General features: G+C 41.0%; 1 protein-coding gene across 1 annotated transcript in view; it reads right to left on the reverse strand.

The window, feature by feature from the left end:
* The window catches only part of Ism1 (isthmin 1, angiogenesis inhibitor), a 69,437-nt gene extending 45,735 nt beyond the window's left edge, over positions 1-23,702 (reverse strand). Inside the window, exon 1 of the mRNA XM_013010764.1 lies at positions 23,565-23,702. Within this exon, the coding sequence (XP_012866218.1) occupies positions 23,565-23,702 (138 nt within the window). The remainder of the gene's footprint in view (positions 1-23,564) is intronic.
* Between the last annotated feature and the right edge of the window lie 195 nt (positions 23,703-23,897).

Raw genomic sequence — 23,897 nt, forward strand, 5'->3', positions numbered from 1 at the left:
ACGCATTATCCTGCCCATGTAATTGTAACCCCTCTGTACAGTATGTTCACAAATAAAATAAAATAAAATTAAAAAAAAAGAAATAACAGTCCTTTCTATGATCTTCTTGTTTATCAACTCTCTCACATTGTATATGTTTACCTTGTCTCCCATTTGTACTTTCAATTTAATTCAAAGCCAGATAAAAACATATATTTATTTTCACTGATTTTTCACACTCCATAGGGTGAGGCCATACAGAACAAAGAAATATCTGGTGGGATCTGAAGAAAGGCATCAGAATTCACCTTGAGTCTCCTTGGGATATTTTAGGTTGTCATTTTAACGTGGGCTTTGGAGCTTGATAAAGTGGGAAACACAATCAGCCCAGTCCAACCAGTGCATAGGAGAATATTGGTAGAAGTTAGTGTTATGGAATCTGGCTCAAGAGATAAAGTCCAGTGGTCTTGTTTATTAGGAAGTCACCTGCTGGGAAATGAGGCCTACTTTCTCTAAACCCAAGGACCAGTCAGTCCTGAGACTGACCTTAAAGTAGAATGCCAAGTAAAATGCTATATTAAAAAATGCTATATTAAAGAAAACAACAAAAAACTAAGAGTGGGTGAAAGTAGCCATAATGTTCAACATATACATCGGAAAATGAGATAAACTGAGGGGACTTGCGGGTAGGATGAGATGGGAGAGAACAATGAAAGGGGTGATATTGATCAAAATATATATCGAACTGAAATCCTTTGTATCACTACTTCAAGCGAATGCAAAAAATACCATTCCAACAACAAAATTTCCTATAGAGTATAGATATCGTATGGGTAAGTTGGCTAATCTATTAACTTGACAAAATTATATCCAACTTTGCCGTTCATCACAGCTACTCTGAGACAGTTTTGAACAGTCAATAACTATACAGTTTATATCCAGCTCTTTTTGGATAATCATCTACAGCTGGATGTCAGATCCTAGTACAAATGGAACAATAAGCAATGCCATTAAAGGAGAACTAAGAAAGGATAAAGAGTAAAGGAGTCTGATAATTTGTGCACCAAGAAACACACTAATATGACAATGGGCACCCAGAGTCTCAGTCTCATAAGTAACACTTGAGCTGTAGTAATTTCTTTCGCTTTCTTTGCCAACTGCCATTGCCCACATGGCCCACCTGGAACTTGGCAAATCAGGTTAACAAAGCAGATTGAAACCACAATACTGACGCATGAACAAATCAGAAAGGAAGTCTGACTTTCCTGTGTGTCAGAAGCACAAAAGAATGGATTCTGGCCATTCCCACTGCATGAATGTCACGTTTGTGCTGTGGTTAGAGGATTTCGTTCAAGGACACACACACATCATACTGAGATAAAAGAGAAACCAAAGTCTGACTTTGCTTTGAAAAACCATAATTTCCTATATCACTACCTTGTGTCAATACACTCTGAGCCTGGGAGGCTGTAAGTCATTTCCTATCCTTGGTCAAGTTTCATCTCTTTTATGAAGTTTCCAATACTTCTCACAGATCCCAGGTGCAAATATGACTGAGCTGAAAATCATTCTCAATTCAAAATATTGCCTCCAGAGGTCTGGACAATAGGTTTTGAGGAATAATTATCCTTCATGCTATAAATCTTTCTTTTAAATACACACAGACACAGACAGACAGACAGACAGACACATACATTCTCACATATATATACTTACGCATCCTCACTTCACTGACAGAAATGCCTGTGATTCCAGTGACAGCACCCAGATGAGGTACTCTGAGCCACGAGAGCGCTTTCAACCTGTTACAGGCTATGAACTACACGATCAAATCATCACAGGTCAGGAGTGGACTGGGGGACAGCAAGAAGAGTGCTCACATTGCAAAACACAATGTTCTCTGATGTTGCTCTTTTGGGGGATTTTAAGAAGGTGAATTCATGGAGGAACATGCAACTACAGATGCAGATCCTTTTGCCTCTAAAGCTCCTTTTGTAAAAGGAGCTTTTAAAAAATTTTTTTGTTCTAACTCCTTTATTTTCCTTGAAGCGATGGAAAAGACATGAAGAGGATATTGATGACAATAGAAGGGTTGTTGAGTGACTGAACTGATCTATTAAAAATCAAGTGCAATAGAAACAAGAAAAAATAGATACAAATGGAAAAAACCCCAAGTCAGCCACTTCGTTTTTTATAGGCTGGAGGCGGGGGGGGGGGGGGGAGGGAGGTGGTAGGGTGAGGGATTTGTGAAGGTATTAGGGCTTAGAGATGTAATCAGGGTCTGATTATGTCCTGCTGTCATTAAAGTGGACCTTAACATTCTCATCGCAATATCCACTCTTCTTTTCTTTTTGGAAAGCACAGTGTTCGCCAGCATTCCAGAGGCCACAGGATGCTAGACCACTGGAGAACTTGTCATATGTAGTTCACGTGGCATGAGCCATAATGCAGGAGTAAGCTACTCATGGCTTCCTCTTTGATGGCAGGCAGAGTGGGGAGTAGGGTGAACACACTTCAGTGTTAATATGGGAGCAAGACTAATAATCATTTGATGGGTGTGCCACACAAAAAAGGTTCAGGCATGAGCACATTTCCATCCCAGTAGTTTGCAGAAAAGTTTGTGTGGCCTGTCTAAAAATTTCACAGCTAGAAAGGGAGGAAAGGCATTGTCAGCTAAGGCAATGCTGTTAAGCTAGAGGCCAAGAGCATGCAGAAGGCCCAAGGAATAGTAATGTGTTTTATCTTCAGTTTATGCTTCTGTTAAAAGCAAAGGGCCGGAAAGATTGATGGAGCACAGATATAGAGATTCCTAATACTCCTATTGAGACAAGAAATGGGAAACAATAGGAAGACATGAAGAGGATGTTGATGACAATAGAAGGATTGTTGAGGGACTGAACTGAAAGCAATAATGTAGATGAAACTTGGTGTCACATTTCGAATGCATATGGGAAGAGATAAACTAAAAGTGAGGGAAACTGTAAAAATAGGGACAGAGGAGGTAATCACATCAGAGAGTGCAAGGAAATTGCATCTATTTGGGCAAATGGGAAAGGGCACAGACCTAGGTATGCATGTGCGCATTGGAATTTGGTGGGAAGATTTTAAAGCAGTCTTCAGTGATCCTTCCCACTGGAATGCAGAGACTTTCCATTATGTGGGATCAAACAAGAGATTCACTTTTAACAAACACAGTACGAGTGAGGAGAATGGTCCCCAAGACTTTGTTATAGAATCCGTGAATGGTGTCCTGAATACATTCTCTCTTTTGTCTTCACTCATTACTTGTTCACTCTGAAAAAAACAACTGCGATCCTATAAGCTGCTATAGCCTCTGAGAAACTGAGTCTTGTGAGTGCCCAATAAGAGAGGTTGGAAGCCAGTCCTCTTGCCACTCCTTGGGAGGACCATAGCCCTGTTGGATAGGGCCATGGCCTTTCACTGTAGGCTGTGAGACCACATGAGCCAGAAGCACCCAGCTAGGCTCTGTCTGACTTCCTGACCCATGGAAATTCCAAGATAATAAATGTGGGTTCTTTGAAGCTGCGTAATTATGGGGCAATTTGTTATACAGCAATAGATAACTAGTACAGGGAGGAATATATTTAGCTGACAGAGGGATAGCAGGAAACAAATGTTCTTTGAAATCCAATCCCAGAATCATGGCCTAAAGCTGTGCTTACTATTTCTTCTAGGCTTTATGATTTTAGGAGTGTGTGTGTGTGTGTGTGTGTGTGTGTATGTGTGTGTGTGTGTGCGTGCATGTATACCAGGGCTAGAACTCAGGGCTCTGTGCTCTTTCTTAATTTTTTGACTCAAGGCTAGCATTCTCCTACTTGAGCCACATCTCCACTTCTGGCTTTCTACTGGTTAGTTGGAGATAGTCTCCCGGATTTGTCTGCCTGGGCTGGCTTTGAGCCACAGTCTTAAACTCTCAGCTCTTGAGTAGTTAGGAAGACAGGCATGAACCACCAGAGTCCTGCTGATTTTAGGAATTTTTATGTAAAAATATCCCTCCACTACTTTCATTGTTTCCTGGGGTTGATTAAAGAAATATGATTTTTCAATATCAAGCAACTCAGGGGAGCATTCTAGAAGGTTGACAGGAAATGAATGTCATAGTAATGTGCCAAAGTAGAGGCTTCTGAACCTGACACTGGAGTAACACACTTTTCTTTTTCATTCATGTTTCTCATGTGTGATTTTGCATTGATAACCTGCTAGTAGGGGATGGGAAGTGAGAGATCTCCTCTAACTATAGAACAGGTCATCCTATAAAATGCCTTGACATCAGAAACGGTCAGCAGGAAACTTGGCCAAGGGATTTTTAAATTATCATAGTATCTCTTCATTTATGTGTGCATTATGGAGTTCAATAGCATGCCTCTGAAGTGGGAAATATAACTCCACACTAAATGTCTTTACTATGCTTTTATATCAATGTGGCTGCTTATAATTCAATTCTTCTCACTGGTCTTCTTGCTGTGCAAAAAAACAAAACAACAAAAAAAAACCCAAAAAAACAATTTCAAAGTTGCCTTACCACGTAACACATAACACATAGATTTTTAGGATGTATGATATAAAAATAAGTAACCACAGTAGTTTTATTTTCTTTAGGTGTGTGTGTGTGTGTGTGTGTGTGTGTGTGTTCTCTACTGGGGTTTGAGTTCAGAGCCTCAAGCCCATTAGGAAGGAGTCATACGTTCCCCAGCTATACTTTTTGCTGTTCTTGAAGAGTGATCCTCCAGGTCTCAGGCCTGAGCCTCAAGTGTTCCACTGTGTTTTGCATAGATGTCTTCCATAATGGTGGTACTTCATAATTTTCTACTGACACTTGTTGAAAACTGGAGTCATTGTAATGGTGAGCAAGTTCCCCTTCTACTCACAAGCAAACCACTCAGACCTTTAATTTCATCTTGGAAACTGTGAATAGATCTCTGCATTTGCTCCAAGGTTGAGGTACATTTTTTCTCTCTGCATGGTCTATCTCGCATGAAAGAGAATAGCCAAGTACAGCATGCAGCAGCCTGTGTTTCCTTTTAATGGCTTTCTCCCAAGTTGCAGATGCAGTAGCAAATGAAAGTCCTTCTAATTAACACAAGCAAAGATTAATATTTCCTTCACATACTTAGTATTTCAGGGAAACTCTGCCTGCCACCTGTCAGTGCTTTCCTTTTTCTGCAGCATATGTCCTTTCTAAAGTCCATTCTATGGCAACTCCTCTCAATCCCCTGCCTCCCAACACCTCTGGTCTAGGTGACTGGTAACTCCTCCATTTGGGTGAGTTCAGCAATTTGTCTTGTTAGTAACTAGCCAGGATGATGAGTGATGGACAAAAACCACCCAACTTGACAAACTTTCTTCACTTTTGGTTCATATTCTTAAAGCTCTAATGAGTGAGAACTTGGCACTGCTCCAAAATAGCTATTCTTTCCTTACAGACTCACTTCCTGCCATTCAGGGATGACTGTCTATTCCATACCTTCTCTCCGCACATCTCCTGCTCATGTCCCTTGTTCGCACCACCTACTTCTTGATGGGGCAGGAGCCACTGGATGGCAGATTTCCTCTCTCCACCACATGCTTACAGCTCTGAATAGCTTATCTATTACCTCCGAACAGTTGTCACATGGAACTAGCTCTTTCCTTCTGTCAAAAGCCAACTTCTACATTTAGATTGTTGTGGGGTTTTTCCCCAATAATTCCCTCCTCAGCCCTCCTCTGTCAGTATTGTGTCAGTAGTTTCTCTCTTCCAATGGGATATTTCTCATCCGCAGCCAAGACATCCTGGTATTGCTGATGGTTTTGTTTGTTTTTGATAGTCCAGACTGTCCTCAAATTCACAATCCTCTTGTCCAGTTTCCCAAGTATATATTGACATTATCTCTGATCTTTGAAAACTAGAAAATTCTCCCAGGACCCCATATTCACATGTTTCCCTATCATAGTAGAAGTTCCCCCGACACATATATATTCAAGTTCCACTTTCTCACTTTCTGTTAATGTACCCACATTGGCACCTGTTAGTATGTCTGACACTCTTCTCATCAAGGCCAATGGCAATATATTGCTAAGTTGGGAGAGCCCCTTTCTGACCTCTTCTCTGTTCCCATAGCAACATTCAGTAGGGGTCCCCTCTTCTTAAGGCATTTTCCTCCCCTACATCCTGTGAGACCACAACTCTTGGTTGTCCAGCTACCACTTAGGATGTGGCCTATTAGTCATAGCTCCATGTCATTATCTTCAGTAGGATGTCCCATAGATCATGTGTATTCTACAGTTCAATTCAAGTCTGGTGACAGGTATTCCCTCTCCTAAAACTGGAAGTCGTTTGTAATGCCTCATTTCTTCTTAATTCTGGAATTCAGTCATTGGCACACTCTCTCCTGTCTCTTTTTGTCTCTTAGGGAAGTGCTAAACTCTTTGTCCCTCAAGGTTTAGTGCTCATGAATCCATGTTCCTGACATGCTCTTCATCTAGTTCATTGCTGAGCTGGCTCTTTCTTCTTCCTATGCTCAGGATTCCAGCCGTGCTTTTCCAGCAAGCACTTCATTGAGTTATTCCCTCTCATTGTGCCCTATGCATGTCTACATCTGTCATAATCTATAACAATCACTGTCAATATGAGTTTTAGTATTTGCAATCTCCTCTTCTGAAATATAGGCTTGTTCTCTCTTAAATCTGTAGTATCTAGAACAATGCCTGCTTATATGACCATTTAGTCTCTAAGTGTTGACTAAGTGAGTAGAATTGTGGAATGCTAACTATATTCTAAGGGCAATACTATATACTTAGATGGACAATATTTTATTTACCTGGCTGGCTATCTCTGAAAAAGAAGAGATCTAATCCATTCTCATTTAGTTACCTTTCAGTTCCTATAACATTGTGTGACTGTTATGTTATACAATCTGGGAACTTTAGAGAGATGTTTGCTCTCATTCTCTCCAGCTAAGCAAAACCATGACTTCTCTAGATGTTCAGAAATGTGGTTTTATATAAGACAACTTGACTAAGATTCTTTTAACCTGGATTGTGGTACTGGCTCTACAGGCTGAATGAGTGCTACGGCCTTTGGCTTCTTTCCTGTTTTTTTTTTTCCTTTTCTTGTCTGGCGGTACCGATGTTTGAACTCAGAGCCTTGTGCTTATTTGGCTTGCCTGCTAGGCTTGTGTTTTACCCCTTGATGCATGCCTCCAGCTTGGATCTTTGCTGTTAATCTTGAAAATGAAGTCTTTGCTTTTATTACCTTGGCTGAACTCAAACCATGGTCTTCTGGATCTTAGCCTCTTGAGTAGCTAGGATAAATAAATATTCACCACCAGCACCAAGCCAACTTGCAGGTGTTTTGTCAACAACAAAATTCACGAATCCATGTCTGCAACCTGCCTTCAGAGTAGAGTACCTCACCACGGTGCTGGTGGTGGTGGTTGTAGGTGGAACTTTGAAGCGCTGGCTCAATCCAGTGAGACAAAAATGTGACAAAGCCTGCCACCATATGCAGAGGGGATCACCTGCAGTGTTCCCATAAGCCCTGGTGATATAAAAGGCATGCCACTTAGATTGTTAGGAGAGCAAGACTTAGAGCCTTTAGGGTCATGGCCATCCCAATCCGCTCATGAGCTTCTCCTTAAGATGAAATAACCAAATAAATTATTTCCTCAGCTCTTCACATGGAGCCTGCAGATGGCTTCTTGATGTCACTCCAGGCTGAACGTTTGGGGTTTTGTGGGTACTGAATTTTCCTTTTAAAGAGAGTCTGTGTAGCCTACAGCTCCTCCTTTCCCACCCCAGCAGGCTCCATCTTCCTGGCAGGTTTCCACTGTATTTCTCTTTACACCACATCTTAAGTGGCATGAAAAACACCAACCCAAAGGAACAACAGACGCATACAGGAGCTCTCAAAGTAAAGTAAATTCAGTTAATGGTTTGAGCAATCTTGGAACAACCACTTACAGACACAGAGAAAAAGATGCAGCTTTATAATTAGAGGGTTGCTCTTTAAAGTTGTGACCCCCCCCCCCACAATTTCTTTCTTTTCCTCTTAGTTCACATTTGGGAGGTGGGAATTCTGCTCTTCTTGGCTCCCCTGTGCTCAGTCCTTTCATTATTTAGGACAATCTCACTCTATTATTGAGTTAGCAGGGTCTGCTCCAGGCCACTTCCCTTGTTTTTTTCCCATCTCTGCATTTATGAGCAAATTTAAGACAAGGAAATTGATGTTCGTTTTGGGGTCATCCTAGACATTAGCAGAGGCTCTGGCCTTGGAGGATAAGCAGTGAAAATAACAAAAAAACCCTCCAACACTGTGGGGCATTTTAACCTCAGCCTAGTGAGCTTCTGGGCAGTTAGGCTGGGGGAAGAATTTGGAACCGAAAAGCTGTCTCCTGCAGGTATCTTACCCAGAGCTTGGCTCATTATTTCCACCTGCTGTTCAATATGTTGTCTTTCTCCAGGCAATCCCACAGCCCTTCAAATATTTAAAATTTTTTCCAGTGCACATTTACTGTCCAAATTTGTTTCATAGGTGTATTGCCTCCATCAAAGTCTCAGTAGGGAGATGTTCATTCTTTCCACACAGTTTGTGTATCTTTCTGAAGGCATCAGGGAGGGAAGTAGAAAGGCAAGAATCTTTTCAGTAGTTAGCCTTTTCTCCAATAAAATGTGGAGAGCTGGACCTTTACGGGAGTAATGGATTAAACAGAAGTAGATGGCTTGATCATTCTCTAAAATGTTTTGATCCCTATGAGCTTATTAAATGTTGTAATAAGTGATTATATATCCAGAAGAACATTCTGGATTGTTTGCTTTTGAGCTGACTGGTAATTTTGAATGTAATAATTTTGGTTCTTTCTCCACCATCTGGTTCATGTGTCATGTTAAGCCAAGTACATCCTTTATGTTATAAGTAATTTTACTTCTTTCCCTCATGGAAAATTAATAACACTCTTCCTTTTCTGGTAGGCATAAAACAACTCTATTCTAACCCAGTTCTATGATCTGGAAATGATAACTCTATGAAATTTCTACCCTAGGATTATATGGAGTGCTGTTTGTGTAGGTAAGAGCATATAGCTGATAAAAGAATTTAGTTTGGTCTCAATTCTTAATAAATGTTTACTCTACTGAGGGGAAGTTTCATATTAGTTAATGGGTATGGGATGTAAACTTGGCCATTTTGTCGGATTTCAGTGAGGTGGCTCTCTACTTTGAGGCAGATGGCTTTCCCAAGATCCAGAGTCTAAGAAAAGGATTGGAGCATAAATATATAACACAGTTGGCCCCCAACAGCCACCATATCTTGAAGAAGTATCCCAGGCCAATGGCTTGGCATCAGACGGCTTGGGCAGATATAATGTCAGTGATATTTATTAACTAGAATGCTCTTCTCACAGCAATCTCAAAGGTATTCTTTTACTTTTTTTGTAATCTTAAGTTATTGCTTCTCTTTATTGTACGTGATGTCCTGTAAAGAAGATATATGTCTACAATTGAGCTTTGAAAAAGGATCATGGGGCCAGTTCCATTTAAAGGGAATGAAGTCAAGCAGTAAATTTGCTGGTCGCTCTTTTCTTATGGACTGTATCGCAGCCAGCAGTTGGTCTTTGATGTCCTAACAATAGCACTGATGCACCACCATAACACCAAGTCTAGCCTATACTCATTAAAATTTGGAGACCAGTTTGCAGAGAGTGAACTACTAGCTCTGGGTCACCTTTTCTAGCACAATGACCTCCTCTACATTATTTCCCCTGTATTCTTTACTCCATTTTTAATCCAGTGTGATATTTGTACATAAATATCAAGAAACATATCAATGAGATTTCCCAGATTGAGGACACTGACACAACCAATGCCCAGATCAGGAGACACAACACAAGTAATACCCCCAGACACCTTCCTTTGTCCTCTTTTGGTCACTCTCTTGATAAGGCTAACAAACATCTTTTCTTCCAATAACATAGATTTGTCTGTCCTGGTTTTGAGATTGGCTCTTTCACCCAATATTACATTTATGAAACTGTACCCTTTATGCATAGCTATTATTTTTCATTTCTAGCAAGTGATCTTTCTGTCTTTTAGCCATTCTACTCTTACTGGGCATTGGGACTGTTTTTGGTTGGGATATTTTTTCCATGATGTTGTGACCACTCTCTGTTTAACTTCTTGAATGCATACATGAATTGTGGAGTGAGTAGTATGTATGTAAAGATTTCCTTTGAATATTTACTATAGAAAAGCAGTTTCCTAAAGTTTTCATGTCAATCCATTAGATTGCTCAAGATTCTTACTAACAATATCTCCAGGGTTTTTGCTTGCTTGTTTCATTTTTCCATTCCAATGAGAGGGGGTTATAAAGTAGTGGTTTAATGTGGTGCTATCACATTTTTAGTGGACATAATTTTTTTAAAGTTTTTTTAGGGGGTTGGTGGGGGAGGTTGGCTGAGAATATGGTGGTACAGTGCTTGCCTAGCATGTGCAAGAACCTGGGTTTTACTCCCAACACGTTAAAAAAAATCATCTTCCCTTCTTTATAAGGTATCTTACCTAGTCAGTGCTTAATTCTATGACTACTACTAAATGAGTGAGTGAATTATTTAGACAGCTGGAATGAAATTGGTTCGAACTCAACATTTGAGGTTCGGTGAAAGAAGAGCATGCCGAACATATCCTGGAGTCCGACAGGTTTTGCTGTCTATACAGAATAAAGCAAAGCCAAGGATACACTTATTTGGGGATACAAGGAAGTCAGGACATGGAAGATGTAAGGGACAAGGACCTGAAATCAGAATGGCCCCCAAGCTGATCGTATACCATCAAGGTAACACTGTAACTAAAACCAGAAACGTGGAATTACTCTCCAATAGGGAAAACATTTAAAAAATCCTGGTGACTTTTCTCCCCTCCACACTCCCTCCCCCCCACCCCACCCCCGCCCCACCAAAGATCATGAGAAGATGAACTTTGTGACACACAGAGGAACAAGAAAAGCTGATGAGTCACAAGGAAGGAATTCTTCTGGCCAGCAATAATAACTTAAAAGTAAAATATTCAGCTCAAAGAGCTTGTGGAACTTCTGTTTCCAGGTATGTCCTGTGGTGTTTTGTTTTTGTTTGTTTGTTTTTTGGTCAGTCGTGGGGTCTGAACTCTGGGCCTGGGCACAGTTCCTCAGCTCTTCAGCTCAAGGCTAGCGCTCTACCACTTGAGCCACAGTTACACTTCCTGCTTTTTCTGTTTATGTAGTGCTGAGGAATCGAACCCAGGTCTCATGCATGCAAGCCAAGCACTCTACCACTGAGCCACCTTCCCAGCCCCAGTGTGGTTGTTTTTATATCTGGGAAAGGAAGGGTGGGAAAGGATGCTCCTTCAGGAAAAGTGGTTGCAGGCTTAAATTGTTCAAATCAGTGATGGATAATATATTTGTGGGCACAGTTTCACTTCTACCATGTAGCACACAATTTTTAAGCTGTGACAGGGCCACTGTTCAATAGATGATAGAAAGAGGTGGATGTGTATGTCTAGACTTACAACATTCAACGGTGGTAAAAACCTTATGCTTACAACATCCTATGGAAGCCTATTCCAGTTCTAATTTAGGTCCTTTGGGCCTTATCTTTTCTCTTGTCCTAACTCCAGTTCCAGAGCCAGGTTAAAATTTCATGACCCAGCTCTACTAGGGGTTTGGGCTCATTGGAAGTGGCATTGCTAGGGAATCTGCTTCATTAGACAAGATGGACAGGGAGAGAAAGGGGATCTTACTTCACCAGGAATCCAGATGCTTCCCACATCTCCTGCCTCTAGCTCCCCTTACTCCTCTTTTTCTCTCTCTGACAGGAGAAAAGAAGCCAAAAATTGCCTTTGTAGAAGCACCTGACTTACATGAGGCAAAATGCTTTGCCTTCTCTGTGGAAGCTAGACTGATTCGCATCAGTTCTAGCCATGTTTTCCTCCACATATGAAGTGCTCAGAAGAATGGAAGGCTAAATCTTGATTTCTGCTCATTGTTCTGTCTCAGTTTCTTCAACTGAAAAATAGGAACAATCCCCACCATCACCACCATTACTACCATCACCACCACAGTTGTCAATTTTCAACATGGATTTCAAAAAGCAACAGAATTCTCTCTTAGGATAGCTATTCCTAGATAAGAAAAATAAAATATAGAGTATTGAAATGATCTACCCAAGGTCATACAACTTTACAACTCTTGTAAGTTACAAGATTATTCTGTGCCACAGAAAATTTCCAGTAGCATAGCTATTAGTATACCATTTTACTGAGTGGGACCCAGAGGCACAGATATTTGCCTGGGGAATATACTTAAGTAAAAACCTGAACAGGAATCAGAACCACTTCCAAACACATGGCTACTCTTTGTTCTGTTGGATTTCATGACTTGTTTTGGTTGGTAAAATGTTAAGGATAAAATCCAAGTGATATCTAAGCAAAAGGGTTAAAAGTGTGCTACGATATGGGCCCACATTTGCTTTTCTGTACATTAAAAAAAAGTATCATGAGTACATTTCTTGTCGAACTTGTTAACCCCTCCCTCGTTTTCCTACCACTTTCCCTCTCCCTAATCCCCCCCCAAGTTGTACAGTTCATTTCTAACATATTACCTTGTGAGTAGAAATGTACTCACTACCTTACTATGTAACTGCAACCCCTCCATACATCACTTTGTCAATAAAATTAAATTTTAAAAAAATATCATGGGAATGGAAGTTATGTAGATAAAGTCTAGTCTCAGTCTATGGTCTGGAACTGTATTTCACCCAGATCTACTGAACTCCAGGTTATCTACTGACCCGTGAGGTACGAGCACATGCTGACTAGAGCAGGCCACTGAGTTTCAGATGTAGTTGGCCTTGTAACTTTATTCGGCAGTAGCTGAATAATATAGGACACATATTAAGCATTTTCTGGGACATTCGAGAAAATCACACATCTAGATTAGTAATTGTCAAATTGTGACCTGCCTATTAGTTACCCAATAACTCTGATGAAATGAAGATTCTGGCTTAGTTGCTTTGGATGCACTAGGGTTGAGGCTGAAGATTTATTTTCTCTTTTCTCTTTTCTTTTCCTTCCTTCCTTCCTTTCTTCCTTCCTTTCTTCCTTCCTTCCTTCCTTCCTTCCTTCCTTCCTTCCTTCCTTCCTTCCTTCCTTCCTTCCTTTTCTCCCTCCCTCTCCCCTCTCTCTTTCTCTCTTTCTTCTTTCTTTCTCTTTTTCTTCTTTCTTTCTCTCTTTCTCTTTCTTTCTTTTTTCTTTCTTTCTTTCCTTCTTTCTTTCCTTCCTTCCCTCCCTCCCTCCCTCTCTCTCTCTCTCTCTCTCTTTCTTTCTTTCTTTTTTCTTTTTTATGTTGCCAGTCCTGGGGTTTGAACTCAGGGCCTGGGCTCTGTCCCTGAGCTTCTTTTGCTCAAGGTTAGTACTCTACCACTTGAGCCACAGTGCCACTTCTGGCTTTTTCTGTGTATGTAGTTCTGAGGAATTGAATGCAGGGTTTCATGCATACGAGGCAAGCACTCTACCACTCAGCTACATTCCCAGCCCCTGAATATTTATTTTTTAACAGGTTCTCAAGAGATGTTAATGCTACCCATCACAGTTGCATTCTGGGTACAAAGGCTGAAAAATCCTCCCAGGCTTCTCATCTGGCTCCCAACTGAACCTGGTGAACATTTGGGCAGCAGACAGGCTATGAGGGAGGGACAGGATGGGCATTCTTCCAGGGTCCAGGCTGGCTAGAAAGTCAGCTTGTGTTATAGTTTCCTCAGTCCTTCTCCTGGGCTGAGAATTAGGAACACCTAATGCGGTTACCGCTTTTTAATTGCTTGCTCTTTCTATGTCCAGGAATTCCAAGGTTCTTAGCAGTAAACCTGACTTTTAATTCATTGGAGGCTTAAACCAGACTTCCAAGTCACAATGTAATTGAGGTCCCCTGGTGGGAGGTGGAAAGTCTACCTCTGGTTTTCCTGTTTTGCTGGCAGGGAATGGGGACATGGTTGGGAAAGGACATTAGACGGTGGCCACAGCACAGAGAAAGCAATTGATATTTTTTTTCTAACCCATTTGCTTATTCAACACCCAATTTTCATTCCCCATTTACCTCTCGGCTATGGTAACCACCACTATCATTGTCATTAACAGCCCCAGGGGATTTTTGTTGTTGTTGTTATTAGGCCTTTCCATAAAGAAAGGAGAATTCTTTCCAAGAAATTAACAGCACTCTCCTTCCTTCAGTTTTTCATAATATACCATACGACACATACTAATACTTTAATTATAGGAAAATACCATCCCCAAATTCAACCTACAAATTCTCTAATTTTCCAAGGGTACCCCTGGGTTGTAGTGGACCCTAAATATTTTATGGAAGTGCTTTAAAAATGTCACCACACTTTCTTAATAAATGGAACATGCAACTGCCACATGACTTTTCTGCTCCTAAATATTCATCCAATGGAAATGAAAGCAGATGTTCACACAAAGACTTAACCCAAAATGTTCATAGCATCTTCATTTTAGTAGTTCCCAAATAGGAAACAACTTAAAAGTTTTTCAGTGCACCAATCAATTAACATACTGAAGACTGAGCAATAGAAAGGAATACTAATTGGCAGTTTTTTTTTTTAAGCAACATATTTGCTCTGCACAGAAGAATAAGCCAGGCATGTAAACCAGATTACAAGTCTGTAATCCCAGCTACTCAGAAAGCCAAGGCTGGAGCTTCCTGAGTTTGAGGCTAATCCAGGCAAAGTTCGTTTGTTTTTTTTGGGGGGGGCGGTCGTGGGGCCTGAACTCTGGGCCTGGGCGCTGTCCCTCAGCTCTTCAGCTCAAGGCTAGGGCTCTACCACTTGAACCACAGTGCCACTTCCGGCTTTTTTCTTTTTGCTTATGTGGGGCTGAGGAATCGAACCCAGGGCCTCATGCATGCAAGGCAAGCACTCTACCACTGAGCCACCTTCCCAGCCCCCACGCAAAGTTTTGAGACCACATTTTGAAAACAAAATAATAAAAAGAGTGACTTTGATCAAAATGTATTATATTCATAAACTGACATGTTGAATTGGAACCCCTCTGTACAAATTCTTAAGGATGATGATGATGATGATGATGATATAAGGCTGAGGGTGTGTGGTTCAAGTGATAGAGTTCCTGCCTAACACGTTTTGGGCTCTGGGTTCATTCCACACTCCCAAAACAGACAAAAAAATCTCCATAAAGAAGGCAGCTCCTTGTGGCTCACACCTGTAAGTCCAAACTACTTGAGGCTGAGCTATGAGGGTTGAAGTCAGCTGGGGTAGGAAAGTTCATGAGATTCTTTTCTCCAATTAACCAACATAAAGCCAAGAATGGAGCTGTGGTTCAAGTGGTAAGTACTACGCTTGAACAAAAAAAAGCTAAAGGACAGAGCCCAGGCTTGAGATCAAGCCTTAGTATTGGTACATGCAAAATAATTATGGTGAGCAAGGAGGCTTTATTGTGTGGAACTCTGCATTCCCTATGAATGAAAGACTAACAAATAGTGACAGAAGATCAGTAGTTTCCTGGATATTGCTGGAGATCACAAAAAGGTATGGGAAAGCTTTTAGGTACAGTAGATTCATTACAATGTTCGTTTCACCAGCATTTCTACTTCCTATGGCTCAATTGAAATATATATAGTTCTTTGCTTATCAATCACACATCATCTGTGTTTAAAAATAATTGCCAATAATTGCCGATTTCCTCTTCCTCTTCTCATTACCATCTCTTAAGAGGTGCCTGTGAGGCAAAGCATGGTGTGAGTATGTGGTGTGTGTGTGTGTGTGGTTGTTTTTTTTTGCAAAGATATTCTATCTGGATAATGTATGAGTAAATTAACACCTGGGTATGGGGGATATGACATCATTTCCATCTTTCCTGCATCTAGATTCTAGCCATCATTTGTTATTTTTGAAAATAGATATGTGGAAACCTAAGGCAGGAAATGCTCTGGCCTATTGCATTCCAACTCTACCTTCTCTTTTTCAGGTCACTGCTGTTGAAAAACTTGGAGGTTGGGATGCTCCAAATTGCAGGTCTGACAGCTCAGAAACTCAGACTTGAAGATCTAACTCTTTTCATTCCATAGACCTGGTATCACTATCTCTTCTATGACAAATGGATCTTTTGGAGGGATAGCAGTCACATAGAGCTGTCTATGCCTGATGACTTGGTGTACTAAAATGAGCATGGGTCAAGGCCAACAGGAAGAAGAGGTAGTTAACCTACTGTTTTCACATCTACTCAGTTTACAGAAATAACTTTTCATTGACACATGCTGGGCTGTGCCTAGGGAGTTGATTTTAAGCTATTTATCAAAGCACCTTGGCCTTTGCCTTTCTCAGGCATTAAATGACAACCTCACACAAACTCTTAGAGATCCTCTCCATTTACTTTCTGGTCACTCATCATCCCATTTAAAATAGTAACTGACCATAAAATCATTTTCTCAGAAGAGAAATGGCAGATTACCTGTGAATTCAAACTTACCCATCCCTGAAATTTTGGAAAAGTCTTCTTCCCAATAGCCATGGAACGTTCAGGGTAACAAATTCTGTGGCTGCCCATAGCACTCTACTTTCTGAAGCCGTAAGAGTTGGTGGTTGTTAATGACTACAAAGAGCAGGAGGTGTCTTCTGGAAAGTCTGTGCTGTACTTTCCCAGAGTCTTCCTACACTGTTGCTATCTAGAGAGTTTGTCACTATCATGACTCACATTTGGACCTTGTGTCCTTTGGTTTGGGTTCACCAAGAACAGAACTGAAACATATCCCAGAGAAGATCCCAGGAACTCCTGGAATGGGGAGAGGAAGAAGAAAGAAGGCAAGAAATGGAAAGACAAAACTGGTACCTTATCAAGCCAGTGACCAGTGCTTATTCCTAAGAGGAACACTGAACATTCACCTGTACATAATGCAATCTTGCCTTCTCACAGATATGTCACAGAAGATGGTAAATTAAGTCATATATATATATATTATATATATATATATATGTTTACAATTCCAAAGCAATGAAACTTTATATAGATGCAAGCTGAGCTCTGTTGCTTTCATTCTTTCAACAACACACTCCCATATTTCTCTTGTGAACACAAGCTCTAATCTGTATGTATATATTGCTAAGTGTAGATTCCACAGCTAACAAATTAGAGACTACAGGAGAAGCTAAAACCTTATTCTCAATAGCAATCAAACTCAGAAAATAGCCAATGGAAAAGTGGAAATATAAAATTTCAGTCAAAAACCATATTTACACCATATCCTGACTGGGAGAATTTAACAATGATAAACATTTTCAATTTTCCTCAACTTAGACAAAAATAGCTAAAATAATTCTCCTGAACAGCTTAATGATTTTTAAGCAAAATAATTCTAAAGTTCCATGTAAAAGAACACATTTTCAAAGAATCTCTAAGAATTTTTTAAAAATGGTATTTCCCCTACTGAAACACATTATGAAGCTATATGACATGAAACAGATGGTATGTGTATATAAATGGATACTACAGGAAGGTCAAGGCAGACTAATGTATATGTGAAAACATCAGTGTATGATAAAAGTGGGATTTTATAGGTGTCAAAGTAGAAGGAAGTAGTTGGCAAGCAAAACTGGGGAAGTGGCTATTCACTTGGACAAAAACAAAGTTTATCTTTATATTAAACCCTAAAATAACTTGAATATAGATTGTAGTTCTGAAAATAAAACTATCAGAATAGGATATCAGTATAATATAAATAAAATGTGATATAAAATATAAAATAATATAAAATAAAAAATATACTACATAATATAATGTAAAATAAAATATAAAATTAAAATATTCTAAAAATATAAAACGAGCAGAATAGGATATATAATATTTAATACATTATATATTATATAATACATATATAGTAATATGCACATGTTACATAATATGGTATGCATATATATTAAGAGGAGATATATAGAGGATATAGATAAGTAGATAAAATAAAAATAATGTATATATAATATATAATAGAATATATTAGATATATGTTCTATATAGAATAGGATATGCATATATATAGCATATTATCTACAAGGAGTTGTACAATTAAGTTTTAACTTGACAATTTATGAATACAATGCATCTTGATCAATGTTACCCTTTCCATCATTTTCTCACCTAAAATAGGATATATTTAAAAATTTTATGATCTTTAGTCAGAGTCATAAGGGAAAAACTTTTGAGTTGATTATATTTAAGACAGAAAGTGCTGTGTGGTCAAAGCAGCATAAACAAAGTTAAAAGATAAGTTCAAGATTGGACAAAATATAAAGTGTATGAGATTTTGTTACATAAACGGCAAGTAGTTCACAGAGATGCTCACAATTCCTTCCTGTTTGCATGCCCTTTTCCAATGTGACCATGTTGTTCCTCCCACCAAGAGGCAGGAGCTAGTTCTGTACCAGAGAAATTGAGTTGACCCCATTGTAAGGTCCTCTCCTGGATGACTAGCAGACTCCACCCTCCTTGCAGCAAAGTCTCCACCCAGTACCTGCCTTACTTAGGCACCTGGGACACCTGGAAGAGGTCACATCTGCATCCACTGAGATCAGGTCTGAATTGGATGTGGCCACACCCTTCTCCGCCCATACCCTAGATAAGGCCAAGCCCAGGCCCAGAGGCCTCCTCTAGCTGCTCTTGTCTAGCTCTCTCTGCTCTCTCTCTGCTCTTTTCTAGCTCTTTCCTCTCTTTCCCAGCTCTCTTTCATTCCCAGGCCTTTCCCAGCCACATGGAGTGCCAACCTTGCCTGGTCCTAGCAGGTCTACTGAATAAACTTACCCCTTACCTGAATACCACGTGAGTGCTGCTGTTCTTGCTTGGCTACCTCTCTCTCTCCTCTTGTCTAGCTCTTCTCAAGCACTTTTCTCTCTCTTTCCTCTCTCTTTCCCAGCTCTCTCTTTCCTAGGCCTTTCCCAGCGCGTGGAGTGCCAACCTTGCCTGGTCCCAGCAGGTCTACTGAATAAACCTACCCCTTACCTGAATACCACTTGCGTGCTGGTGCTGTTCTTACTCAGCTACCTCCTTTTAAAAACCTAACACCCATGATCCCCTTGTATAATAGAATATGACCAAGACAATGATGCCAAAGGTGTTGAAGAGCGCTTGCAACTTCTGCATTTATTCTCTTGCTACTAAGAGCATGATGAAAAACTGTGCGATCTGCTCTCTTTGAGAAAGAGGCTCTGTGGAGAGAGGCAGGAGTAACAGACTTAGAAGTGAGGTTATCATGGAACACCTCACCCACATCAAACCTACAGATAATCATCTGTAGCTGCATGATTAATTTGGGGCAGATCAACAGAAGAATCATCCAGCAGTGCCTGGAGCAATTACTGACTTGCAAGCTCTTGAGCAGATACAACGGTGGTTACATTAAGCCATTAAATTGGGGAATGGTTTGTTATGGAGTAGCTAAGTGGGACAATTATCCATCATTTGTAAGAAATTCTAGTGATAAGAATAAACTTCTTAGTGGAAAATAGGCAGGCAAGTCAGGAAAGAAAACCATGAATGGGTATTGATGTACATCGAAGCTGAAGAGATCTCATTGATAGATGGGAATACGAACTTGAACTCTCAGGTCCGCCTGCTTGGGCCCAAGTCTTCAGCCCCACCTCACCACAGTTGTGTAGCCAGTCGAGCAAGTTACTTAAATCTCACTGAATTTAAATTGTTTTTCTGTAAAATAGCTACAATAGTCCTCCCCTATCCGTGGTTAACTGTGGCTTGAAAATATTAAATAACGAAAGTTCAAAGATCAGTAGATCCAAAGTTTTAAATCTCACACTGCTCTGAGCATTGGAATTTTATTACAGTACATGGTTAAACTTTTTTCCATCTTATTCCAAGTCAGTACATTTAACTCTTACCGTGCCTATATATAAATCAAAGTTTATAATAGGTATGGAGATAGAGGGCAAAAAGCATAGCATATATAGTGTTTGGTGTTATCGACAGTCTCAGGCATCGATTGGAGGGCCTGGGATCTACCACCTGGGGATGATGGGGGCTATCCATCCTGCTCTTGAGATCAGGGGGAGTAGCCTCATCTGTCCAAATAAATATTGCCTTTGCTTCTATTAATGAACAGTGAATAAGAGAAGCTAAGCGGTTTCACTGAAGTCAATAGACAGATAAAAGAGAGTGCTCATCAAGATGGCAATTAGGACACAGAGTTTGGTTTGAGTGTTCTTGTAGAACTAATCAATCTGGGTTTTTTTTTTATTATAAAACTCTTAATCTCCCTGACTCACGGAGTACAGGTTGACTACCAAAAATCACAATTCTAAATCTGACTGGTGTTTTTAGAAAGGCACTCACTTGTATCTCAAGCACAGGTGGCTCACAGCTAGAATCCTACCCAGGACCCTGAGATCTGGGGGATCATGATTCGAACTCTTCCAGGGCAGAAAAGTCTTTGAAACTCTATCTTCAATTAACTTGCAAAAAACCAGGCTAGAAGGGGTAGAGCACCAGCTGTGAGCAAGAAAGCCACACAAATACATTAGGTAGCTCTGGGTTGAAACCATAGTTGTGAAATAAAAGGCACTTCTATTTTAGCTGAAAAGATATCATCATTATGATTATAATTGTTATTGCCCACTGAGTCTATATTTTGAGGTGTTCTGTCTTCTACACTTTTTTTTACTATATTAATTGTTTTGTTAGTGTTATTCAATTGAGGACACAAAATAATCTGAGTACTTGAACAATGATAAACAGTTATTTCAAAGAGGAGATAGCATTCCCCTTAAAAATAAAAATGTTCATGTTCCCACACAGTTCTCATGTAACTATGGCAAACCACTGTTCAGTTTCTTATTAGATATTTTATAATAGTGAAAATAGTATAAAGCTTAACATCATTATTTTTTGCCCTGTTAGTTAATGGAGATAACTGGTCAAAGTAGCTTACTGTTACCCTATAATAGCACCTACACTACTAGGCTCAGTCTTTCACAGAGTCAAAAGTGAGTCACTAGAATGTTAAAACTACCATAAAACCTTGTTAGATGATGTTCATAAAATACGTATTTATTTGTATATATATATATGTATTCCTATAAGACACAGGAAGACTGTGAATGTCTATTTGAAAATGTAACTTGTTGAAAGGCTCCCCCCCCCTTGTTGTTTTTACACTATAAAATAACAAAAGCAAGGCCAAGCAGGCTCTGGTGGCTCATGTCTATAATCCTAGCTACTCAGGAGGCTGAAATCTGAGGATCACAGCACAAAGTCAGCCCAGGCATACAAGTCTGTGAGACCCTTATCTCCAACTAACCACCAGAAAACCAGAAGAGGTGCTGTGCCTCCAAGTGGTAGAGCACTAGCCTTGAAGGAAAAAGTTCAGGGACAGGGCCCATGGCCCTGAATTCAAGCCCCATGACTGACAAAACAACAACAACAACAAAAATGACATAAAGCAAATTAAGGAGCTTCTAGCTCTGAAGCTTAGTTTCTCTATTTGAAATGAAGTAATGATAGCATCTACTTCACAAGACTTTTCTGAGGATTAAAGAAGTAAATATATGCAAAGTGTTAAAAACAGTGTTTGGCATATAAAAGGCACTTAATAAATCCTAGCTATTATTATTGTCCTTCTTAGTTGTGCTTTATTGGGTGTCCTTGATAGGGCCAAATGAGCAAATCTGAAGTAAGGGTGTGTCATTTTTTAAACTACTCAAACATAGTAAAATTTGAGTCAACTTGCCCTTGTGTATTTCGGTGTCATATTTTAGAATTTTAAAAGCAGAAATAACCACAAAAATAAAGTGTGAGTGTGGGTTAACTTTTTGATCACTAAGAAGGATCCTAAGAGCTCAGATAACACAAAGCCAACAAATGTCAATGGGATTTAAGAACTGCCTTTACAACATCTGGTAAACAGAAAGAATGCATCGTCTACAGAATTGTCTTCAAATCCACCTGCTACTAACACATCCACTTTCTGAGGCCTGCTAACAGCAGTCTGACTAATGTCTTTTGCATAACTGCTGCCTGGAAGAACATCTCCTGCCCATTTGAATTGCTATGCCTTTAGAATATCAGAGAACCAAAGAAATAACTTGGATAGGGAAGAATATAAAACTTTTATAGTAAGAAATTGTGAAAAAACAAGTAAAATGGTGAACTAACCTGTTAAACTCATCATTCTGCTTGGATAATGGCGTGCTTTCAATGGGCAGAAGAACTGAACTGGTGGATTAGCAGCTACTTGGGACCCAATATAACTCCTCGAAGTGTTACTCTTTCTAAATCCCCCATTTCTTCTGCCCTCTTGGGGGCAGCTCTTCAGCCACAGCCCCTTTGGAGAGTTCAACCTACTTCCACCAGCTGCTACTCTCATTAACTTACTGCTGGGGCAGAAAAGGCCAACCCCAGGTTATTCTAATGATAGCAAACACCTCATAAAGAAATCTGCCAAATTTACTTTTCCATAGAACATCAGTTTTATAGCTTTTTTTCAAGACTCCAGGAGGAAAGACAGCATCATGTGTAAAAAAAAAATACACGGACTTCCAGAAATCTTGCTGATATTAAGAATGATTCCTACAGTAGTAGGCTGGTGACATACACATCTCTAAGGGACACCTATATCTTCCATCTTTCCACAGTACAACGATGAAGAATGCTTATCCCGGTATCTCAAGAGGACAGAGGTTCAGAGGGGGCTGCCTTGGGACTTTAGGAGCCCAAGAATCACGTTTGTGTCCTGGGGAGAACCCTGGTTCTCCAAGTTGACAGCAGACACATCCTTTAGTCTCAAGGAGAAACACTTTCTGAAGGAAGTGACAGGAAATCCCTACCTCTGGGCCACTTTCAGACACCTTGCCTTCCATCTGACCACACATCTGATTCCGCCCCCCCCCCGCCCCCGCCTCCTCCCGAATCACTACTTTTTGCCTGGAAGCAAGGGAACAAGCCAGTCACGGGAAAGAAATCTCTCCTACAGCTTTAAAAGCCCCAAATCAGGACAGGTGCCTAGATCCTGGCGTCCTCTGGGGGGAGGGGAGGACGGTGACAGGAAGACGTAAGGAGCACCTGGCCCAGGTAGGTGTGTCTAGTCATTCTGTAGCAATCACATGGTTTGTAAGGGACCAAATTCCCCGGAATTCTTTTTCTCAAAAACAGTTGGAGGGGGGGTAATATCTTACAAGGTCTCCTGGCATCCCCTCACGCCTACATCCAGCCTGGCCTTGAGTCACGTTATTCGGGCCTCTAGAAGCAACCAAAGACTGACAGCATCCCAAAGCCAACACCCACACCACCACACACCCATTCCATCTGTCCTTACTCCATGCGTCCTAAGCTTTGCATCTCCAGTGGGGTACCGGTGACAGATCTCAGACCTTCGTCTAGCCTCCAGGCAAAACTGCTCAGGCAACAGTGTGGCCAAACAGTGACTCTGGTGGGGACATAAGACCCGCCTCCTCGCATCCACCCGGCTCTAGCTCAGCACCCCGCCACCCGCCGTCCAGCGGCGGCACACGCCCCAATCCGGCGGCGGCGCAACTCACCTGCAGCTGGGACCGGCTGGCGTTGCCCGCGGCCGCGTGGGACCCGTCGGCAGCTCCGGAACCGCGCAGGACCGTGATGTGCAGTGTGAGCAGCAGCAGCCCCAGCAGCAGCAGCAGCTCAGCCGCCAGACGCACCATCCTCTTGAGACGCGCGGCTTTAGGACCCGGCACGGCGGGTTGCGGTGGTGGTGGTGGTGGTGGCGGTGGCGCCGGGGGAGGAGGAGGAGTCGGAGCCCCGGAGCCGGGCTGCGTGGCTCCCGCCTCGGCCCCCTCCGGGGCCCCGCTCTCTGGGTCCGCAGGATGGGCGCTGGGCGCGTCGGAGAGCACCAGATC

This window comes from Dipodomys ordii, unplaced genomic scaffold (assembly GCF_000151885.1).
Source record: "Dipodomys ordii isolate 6190 unplaced genomic scaffold, Dord_2.0 Scaffold13, whole genome shotgun sequence".
NCBI classification, from domain to species: domain Eukaryota; kingdom Metazoa; phylum Chordata; class Mammalia; order Rodentia; family Heteromyidae; genus Dipodomys; species Dipodomys ordii.